The sequence below is a fragment of the Lemur catta genome, chromosome 7 (genome assembly GCF_020740605.2).
Source record: "Lemur catta isolate mLemCat1 chromosome 7, mLemCat1.pri, whole genome shotgun sequence".
NCBI lineage: Eukaryota > Metazoa > Chordata > Mammalia > Primates > Lemuridae > Lemur > Lemur catta.
The window spans coordinates 40,158,572-40,168,346 of NC_059134.1; the positions used below are offsets into that span (position 1 = coordinate 40,158,572).

Sequence of the window (9,775 nt, forward strand, 5' to 3'; positions counted from 1 at the left end):
GCGCGGTGGCTCACGCCTGTAATCCTAGCACTCTGGGAGGCCGAGGTGGGTGGATCGCTCAAGGTCAGGAGTTCGAGACCAGCCTGAGCAAGAGTGAGACCTCATCTCTACTAAAAATAGAAAGAAATTATATGGCCAACTAAAAATCTATATAGAAAAAATTAGCCGGGCATAGTGGCGCATGCCTGTAGTCCCAGCTACTTGGGAGGCTGAGGCAGTAGGATCGCTTAAGCCAAGGAGTCTGAGGTTGCTGTGAGCTAGGCTGACGCCGCGGCACTCATTCTAGCCTGGGCAACAAAGCGAGACTCTGTCTCAAAAAAAAAAAAAAAAAAAAAAAAAGAAAAGGAAAAAAAAAATCTAGGTTATAAAAAAATTTAAGAACTTATGTAAGCCATGGAGAGGTACTAAAACTTTTTTGTTTAAAGTGGGAGAGATGATGAATAACAATAAATGGTGAAAATCCTGTTAACTGGGGATGAGAAGGAGAAAATGGGCAGGGAGATCAATTAGGAGTGTATTGTGAACATCTAGGCAACAAATGATGAGTAGCTGAACCAAAGTAGAACAAAAAGAGACAGAACCAACTAGCTTTCGGGATATTTCAGAAACAAAAATACAAGTCTTGGTTCCTGATTGACACTGGAGATGACAAGAGCAGTCATAGGTGACTCTAGTATTTTAGCTTCAGTGATCTGGCGGATGAAGATGTTCAATAATCAATATAAGGAACACAAGAAAAGCATAGTATTTTGAGGAGGCTAAAAACTGGAAGGGGGAAATTCCTCTAATTTCAAAATAATGGAGGACAAAGTTAAGAATTTTAAACCAGTAAGTAGACACAAACAACATCTATTTTGTTAGGCGCTATTACCTCTACTGTTGCTTTCCGGATAGGCAAGTGTAGGTTTATTTGGGGAGCGTCGTAGATCACTATTCAGGAAAGGCTTATCGGATGGATATACTACATATGGAGATGAAGAATGGCGAACCATACTTCCATTAGACCTTGATGTTTCACCTAAGGTGTTCTGAAAAATAAAAACATACAAATTATCTTTCAAAAATTTAAACCACAAATAGCGCATTTAAACCATAAATATTCAAGACTGAGAACTTGACTGTCCATATGAACATGGATAGAGCCAACAGGAAAAAATAGAACCCAACGACTACATACAACAGAATTCAATCATTATTTATTTAAAAAGATATAACTTTTAAAGTGTTTCATATTTTCCTAAATGTAGACATATGCCAGATACTATAAAAAGAAAATAATGCTCTTACAACTCAAACACAAATGCTGTGCAGAAATACATATGCTACTCACAATGAACTTAATAAACTGTATCTTAAAAATATGCACTGTGAACTATACATTCAGAAAAGTACATATGGTCTCTTTACAGGGCCAGAAACTGCTACAAATGACTGAATTTCTCTATCCTCAATCAACAAAATACTGCCTGAATATTTACAGTGTCCAAAACTTCAGAAAGAAGACATTGTCCTTGCCTCAAAGAATTTATATTTAGTTAGAAAAGGGAAACAATAAGAAAACATTAAGGCTTATCAAACATCCAAATATAATACTTTATTTCCACACATACACCACTGTCATGAATGACATTCTATTAAATTTGGGATTCCATATGATAATTCTCAATCCACAGATGCTAACTGTTTATATGTTGTAGGCGACTTCCTATTAATAGATGGACCTACAGTGGCAGAAATAACAGAGAAGCTGAGGGCTAAGGTGGAAGATACGACTGCCAGCTGTTCAAAATTCTCAAATATCCATTCTTTTTTTTTTCAAATGGCCACAGCAAACTAGGTTTTTCAACTCTAACCTTTGGAGAACTGTATTTATGAAGTATCAGAATAATCTGTTTTCAGAAAAGTACAAAGGAACAGTGAGTATTTACAATAACAGTAAATAACTCCTGAAATAAAGGCTATCAAAATACCTAGACTGCATTTAAATCTTACTAAAAATTGAAGATTCTACTTCCATGTTATAAATAAATGCAAAATCTACTGCAGTAAGTGCGTTTGTATACAACAAGGACAAATATTTGTCATTTTCCAAATTTAATGGTAAATTGACATCTGATATTAGAGGTAACTGGAAAATAGGGTAAGTTTTCAATTTTTTATAATACGGTCAAAAGTCTTGCAAAGGATCATGAGTTGCGCACAACGTAATCACACAGAACCTTAGGTCTTCATTGGTTACCTACATCCTACCATTTAACATTCAAAAAAGTTAAGTGACTTGCCTACCACCCCTACCACCCTTGCCTCAAAAGAATCAGAGAGCCACATAAATTATGTGATTAACTGAATAAACTAGGTCTCAAAAGAGAACCCTCCAACCTACGTACATCTGTTCTCATACATTCTACATCTGCTCCTGTGAAAGAAATAATAGCTTGTGTAATGGACCTGTCTCCATTTACCTAGTCATAGACTTGGTTCTTGTAATTAATGTCTATTTCTCCCTCTCTACTAGATCTTTCACATTCTCATTAAGGACAAAAAAAAAAAAAAGACAAACCTGAAAGAGCCTGAAATTTAGGACTTCCCTCTAGTTCTGGCCTCATTTCTCAGCTTTTATAACAATCTCTCAAAAGAATTGCTTGTAATTGTTGCCACCTCTTGAATCACCTCTCCTCTCACCCACTCCAAAGGAACAGCTCTTCAAAATCAATGATTTCTGCATTGCTGAATTCAATGACCTCTCAGAAGCATGACAGAGTAATCACTTCATCTCAAACTCTCCTTAATGGATGCAACACCGTACTCCCTGGTTTTCCTCCTAGAGCCTCTCTCTCTCTCTTTTTTTTTATCAACATGAATTCCCTTGATGATTTCATCCACTCACAGGGCTTTAAAAAGCCTCTAAGTATTTGCAGGTAACTCTCAAGTTTAAATATGGAATCAAGAGCTCTCCCTCTCAAACTCTACACTCATATCCACCTTTCTACTACTCATTATCTCCACTTAGATATCTAAGGGGCACATCAAATTTAACAGGTCTATAACCAAATTCTTGTTAGTCCCAAAACCTGCTCCTCTCCTAGCATATCAAAATACATGGCACACCATTTATCCAGCTACTCAGGTTAAATTAAAATCCTTAGATGGGGTCATTTCTCATATATCCAACATCCAATCTTTACTGGTACTAAATCGTTTTGGGGCTCTGTCTTCAGAATATATCCAGAAACTCTTCAACTTCTCATCAATTCCACAACTACTACCCTGGTTCACACCATGATGATCTCTAGTCTGGGCTAACATAACAGCCTCTAAACTGCTCTTGTCCACTTCCTTGGTCGGTTGTCCAAAGTTTGATAGTCATAATGATCCTTTAAAAAAGTAAATCAATTAAAGTAATATTCCTAATCAAAACCCTCCAACAGATTTTTACTATAGAATAAAATCCAAAGTTTTTACCATGGCTTATAAAGCCCCACATAATCAAACCCCAGGCTAACCCTAACACTCTCTCTTCACACCATCTCCCTCCTCCCCTCACTATTTTCCAGCCATACTGACCACCATACTGACATGCACAATACACTCCATTTCCATATGCTATGTTTACAGTACCTGGAAAGCTCCCTTTCCTCACTTCATTCAGGTATCTGCTCAAAAGTGTCAGTGAGGCCTTCCCAGACCACCCTATCTAAAATAGCAACCATCTGTCACTCTATCTTCTTACCTTTTTTTGAAAACACTCACCACTATATATTTTTATTATCTGTATACCCTGTGGTATAATTAAAAAAAATTATGCTTAGTTTGTCTCTGGTTCCAGATAGAGATTCAAAAACTCCTGCAATTTCTCAAATATAGCCGTGTCTTTGTTACGCCAAGGGGACTCATGGTTGGGTCCCTAGGTAATTTCAGTTTTGAAGATATCTTCTGGGGGCTAGTTGCCACAAAAACCAACCACCTGATATTAGAGAATTACAAATACCATCCCTACACTCCAACCTCAGGGGAGGGGAGGGGTGGAGATCGAGCACAATCACCAATGGACAATATTAATGATTTAATCAGTTATGCCTATGTAATGAAATCTCAATAAGATAACTCTTGAATAATTAGGTTTGGGTAGCTTTTGGATGGGTGAACACCCTGATGAGCTGCGAAGGTGGTGTAGAGGGTATGGAAGCAAGCCCCTTCACACTTTTCCTGTGTCTCTTCCATTTGACTACTCCTGAGCTGTATCCATTATAATAAAACTGCAACTGTTTTAGTACTTTCCTGAGGGCTATAAGTCATTCTAGCAAAGTTGTGGGAACCCCTTAAGTTTTAGTCAGCTGAGCAGAAATGAAGGTGCCTTGGAGATACCCAGGACTTCTGGCTGTTGACTTAAGTGGGGGCAGTTTTGTGAGTCTGTGCCCCTTACTGTGTGGGGAGTCTGAGCTACATCTGGGTAGTGTCAGAATTGAAATAACTGTAGGAGTTATTTCAATAACTGTGCAGAAGTGTTGTTGGAGAAATGTATACTTGTTCCTACTAGAGTTTAAGTTCCGATAAAGACACTCAAACATTTAATAAATCTGTGGAAATAATTATACAATTTCTTTGCAAAACAAGAGAACTGCACATTATTTATTAAAAAATTATCCCTTTTGATAAAGTTATGATAATCCCTTGAGAGATAATCAAAAGCTTTTGGTTTCCTTTTCATCAAATAGTAACAAATAGCAAAAATGCTACAGGAAAGCTGTGTAGAAAGCCTAAGGCTTCCAACTCCCAATCTGACTCCAAGCATTCAGTAAAAATTGTTCCAACAAAATATGTTTCTAGGATACGATTTCAGGATTAAAGGCAAAATGTTTAACCTGATCACTGGTGGCTTATGCTGTTAGGGCAAATATCCTATTTAAGAACACTTAAAATTCAAATATTTATTGAACATCTCTGTATAACACTGTGTTAAGTATGAAGGATGACTAAAAAATGTGTATTGTTTTAGTTTTAAGTGGAATGTGCAACCTAGCTAGAATAAATTAGGTAGATAAAATTCAAACACAAAGAGCTGGTGGCCTGCTAAATTGGATGTAACAGAGACTAAGTGCAAATTAGATTCAGAGGCATTCAACAACAGACCATTGCTTCAAATTACTGTGGTAAAGGAAGGTTTCTAATAATGCTGAAATCAATACTGAGTCCTGCAGATTGACCTGTGTTTTGATAGGCAAACTAGAAATGGGTTTGAAAAGCAATTATTCCCAGGTTAATGAATACATTTGTTTAGCTGAAAAAAAGGTTTGTGTATACAAAGTTGAAGAAAATCGGAGAACTAAGTCAAGGTCCAAAGGTGGAGGAACTTAATGTAGAGCTCTAAGCAGTCTTCACAATCAATGTAACAGTTTTAAAGAATCAATTTGAGTTTCACAAAATATTCAACAGATGCTTTAATCCTTACACAAACACTTTAAGGAAACAGAAAAAGAGGGAACCCATTCATTTTATAAGTCTGTCTTGATCCCCAAACCAGGTAACAATGTAATAAAGAAAAATTATAGGCCATTATTTCCTGATAAACAAATTTAAACATTTTAAACAAAAAATTGAGTAACTCATACCAACTATACAGAAGGGATAAAACAATATGATCAAGGTGAGGTTATTCTAGTAATGCAGAACAGGATGAATACTGTCTTTTAACATAATTTATCCTACTAAAGTAAAAATCCGTATGATTATCAACAAATGTTAAAAATGCATTCAATAAAATTCGATATCCAGCAATTATTAAAAACGACTATTTTCTTATGATAATACAAAGTTTTACAAAAACATGGCAAACATAACTCAATGGTGCAAAAATTTGTGACATTCCTTTTAAAATGAGGAACAGGATAAAGGTATCTACACAACAACTTCTAGTCAACTTCGTACTGCATTTCCTAGTCTGCACATTAAGGCAATGGTAAGAACTAACAGATACTAAGATAGAAAAGAAAGAAGAATCCAAACTTCACAGATTATGACTAAGTAGAAAACATCAAATAATCCTCAATTATTGGAATTAACTAGAGTTTGGCAAGGTTGCTGGATAAAATTAATATGTAAGAATCAATAATTCTATATACTAGTTAGAAAATGCAACTTATGAAAATATATATCACAAACAACTAGAAATAAATTTCGTAAATATACAAGATTTGAAATTACAAAAATGTTAAAGTTCTAAATAAATGGAGTACATTAACATTCACTGATAGAAGGTTCAATATCTTAAAAACATCAGTTATTCTCAAATTAAACTAGAAGTTCAATCAAAAATCCAATAGCCGGTTTCAGAATTTCTACTGAAGAAAAGGACCATGAATAGCCAACATTTCTCTTGAGGAACAAGGAAAGTATACCTCTTCTCCTGCCCACTTTAGATACTCACCTAGTACAGTGGGTATCTACATAGGGAGAAACAAGCAAGAGTGGAACCAAAGAGCGCAGTAACACACCCATACACGTAGAAAATTAACATACTGATAGAGCTAGAACTGCAAATCCCAGGGAAAAGGATGAGTTTTTTAACAAGTAGTACTGAGACAATTGTGTATTTTAAGTAAAAACATTAAATAGGATCCCTACATCACAGCATACAAATTAATGTCAAGTAAATTAAAGACTTAAAAGGCCTTAACTTTAGGCCAGGCTTGGTGGCTCATGCCTGTAAATCCTAGCACTTTGGGAGGCTGAGGCAGGAGGATCACTTGAGTCTAGAAGTTCCAGACCAGCCTGAGCCACACAGCAAGTTTCTAAAAGAATAAAAAGAAAATTAGCTGGGCTTGGTGGTGGGCCCTGTAGTCCCAGCTACTACGAAGGCTGGGGCAGGAGGATCATTTGAGCCCAAGAGTTCCAAGGGTTGCAGTGAGCTACCATGAAGCCACTGCACTCTAACCTGGGCAGCAGAATGAGATCCTGTCTCACAACAAACAAACAAACAAACAAACAAACAAAACCACAATTTTAAAATTTGTAGGGAAAAATATAGAAGAATATAATCAAGGCTTTAGAGCAAAGAAATTTTTTAAACAAAAATCACTAATCATAAGAAAAGACCAAAATTTTACATTAAAATTAAGAATTCCTATTAATGAAAAGATACCAAAGACAAGCCCAGGTGTATCTGGAATAGTCCTAACAGACTGAGGATTAACATCCAGAATATATAAAAGAATGCTTATATAAAAGAAAAGGCAACCCAATTGAAAAAGAAGCAAAAGACATGAAGGAGCATTTCACAGAAGAAAAAACACAAAAAAAACTACTAAAGAAATAGGGAAAAAAGGGTGCTTCCTCATCAATGATTACTGGAGCACATTATCACAAAAGAACAAGATTATCACTTCACACCGCACCACTTAGCAAAAATTTACAAGTGGGACAATACCACCCATTTAAGAGGACATAAAAGAGGACTGCTGGTGGAAACATATTGCTATAATCGCTCTAGAAAACAATTTAGCATAACCAAGGAAAGCTGAAGATGCAATTTCACTCACAGGTATATCTGCTGAACTGTTTTCTCTCTCCCCTTTTTTGAAAGGGCTGAGCCACTATACATATTCCACAACCCACTACTGAGTTGTAACCCACAGACCAGCCTGCAGTTTGAAAAATCACTGCTCTAGAGTTGCTCCTCACAAACCTTTTCTCTCAGGACCCCTTTATACTCTTAAAAATTTACCGAAGAGTGTCACTGTTTTACATCTTTGCAAATCTCTTTAATGTCTAGCTTAAAGTAAGGATGCTGGATTCTCTTACCTACTTCTGCATTCACTGTTAGATATATTATTTTGGTTGAAGTACATAAAGCAAAGCTAGTCTCCCACAAACATGCAGTTGGATAAGAGAGATCTTGTAGACTTCCTGAGAGGGTCTCATAGACACCCAATATTATATATTACTATGATCTTAAAATGTACGGTGGTGGGTGTGGGGGGAAGAAGGAACAGGAAGATGCAAAAAGGGTATGAAAGTATTCATTTTATTATTCTCCAAAATAAATCTTACAAGGGCATTGGTTATTGGGAAAATATTAAAAGGCTGAGATGAAAGACAATATTGTATTTCAACACTATGCTGCCCATACTTCTACATAGCATTAAATTCATTATGCCCAATCAGGGTTGTTTTCCTGCCCTTTCCACCAGTGAGTTGATACACGGTAACCAATAAATGTTACCTGCTGTTGCTACTCTTCTTGCTGCTGTTGTGGTGAAAGAATACTTAAAAAGACCACTTGAAACTTATTGCCTAGTTCCATGTTGTTTACATTTTGAGATTTACATGGTCTCTGCTTCCTAAAGACTGTTATTTGTGAATCTACTTGTTAAAAATCCTTGCCAAGTAAAAACGCCTCCATTTTCTACAACTAGGTTCAGGTGTTTATCAATGCTAAATACAGTTGAATACATCTGAGGTCTCAATGTTCACAACCTTGAATCTGAATGAACAGTCTTTGTGGTTCATGTTGTAGTTTTAAAAAATCTTTTTATGTTATCTTACTGATTAGCTGTTTGTTAAGACAAAGTGCTTTTACAATTCTGTTGGAAATGGTAGCCTTATTTCTGATGGGGCATCCAAGCAGGGCCATTTCTTACACACCAAGAAACCAACTAAAGTTAGTCATTTTTGTTTTAAGAAATAGTAGCTTCCAAAGTAGACATTTTGATGTAGCAGGTGAAGTTAGTTAAGAAGGTTGTTATACTTTGATTTGTGAAGGATCTAGATATTCTTAGCATACCCTTAATCCACTTTAAGCTGAGTTTAGCACAATAAATATTAATATGGTTTTCTATTTAACATTTTTGGGGGATTTCTGTCAAGACTACCATAAGGACTCAGGGTTGACTATATATCTCAGTCCCACTGCTCGGCTAGACTGCCTTGGCATAGTGCAGCTCAATTCAACATTTATAGGAGTAATTTTCCCTTGTTCAGTCTTCAAGTGCTTAAATTTTGATGGTAGTGAAAAGCCCTTTTCTTCCAGGTTTAATTAATCACATCTCCCATATAATCTCTTCTATCCACTGACATTTCTATTTCACTTATTTTTCTTTCCTTTTACTGATCTAATTCTTGCCTCACTCATTACTTCTCCTTAACCTCCCTAGACCTCTCTGCAAACGTGTTATCCCCATTTTGCTGAGACGTTCTTATACTTCTGGCCTCATTATCACAAATTCTAACAGCCACAGAAAGCTGAGAATATGTGTGATTTCCCCACGGTGACTCTGCTAAGTGTTCCCTCCCTGCACTCCTAGCTTCTATGAAATCACTTTATCCTAATATTCTCCTGGCTTCTTCCCTCATTTACTTCTCTTTTCCCATGTTTTCACCTACTTTTCCAATTCATCTCACCCAACTGTACCTCCTTATTATCTTTGCTCATTCCAAAGCATCCCAAGTTTTTCGAAAGCACCTATTGTCTTGGTACATACTCCAAAATGTCTGCAGTGCCTTTTTATCTTTCCACGATTCTTGTGACAAGCAATTACAACTCTCCACAAGCAGCTAGCACCAGCTTCCTGTGAGGAAATCTCTTCTAGCTTACCCAAGCACTGCTAATCTCTCTCATTTAGATTATTCTAGTATGGTAACACTTAACAGGCTACTCGTTTCTTCAAAGCAGGATTTCTGTCCTATTCATCTGTGTAATTTTAAAGCCTAACAGTATGCCAGGCACCAAGCATTTGCTAAACAGAAATATAACAGTTCCAACTTTTGCTTTGTCACGTTT

General features: G+C 36.4%; 1 protein-coding gene across 1 annotated transcript in view; it reads right to left on the reverse strand.

Moving 5' to 3' along the window:
* The window catches only part of CEP57 (centrosomal protein 57), a 43,491-nt gene that overhangs the window by 32,592 nt on the left and 1,124 nt on the right, over positions 1-9,775 (reverse strand). Inside the window, exon 2 of the mRNA XM_045556896.1 lies at positions 872-1,028. Coding sequence (XP_045412852.1) covers positions 872-1,028 — 157 coding nt within the window. The remainder of the gene's footprint in view (positions 1-871; positions 1,029-9,775) is intronic.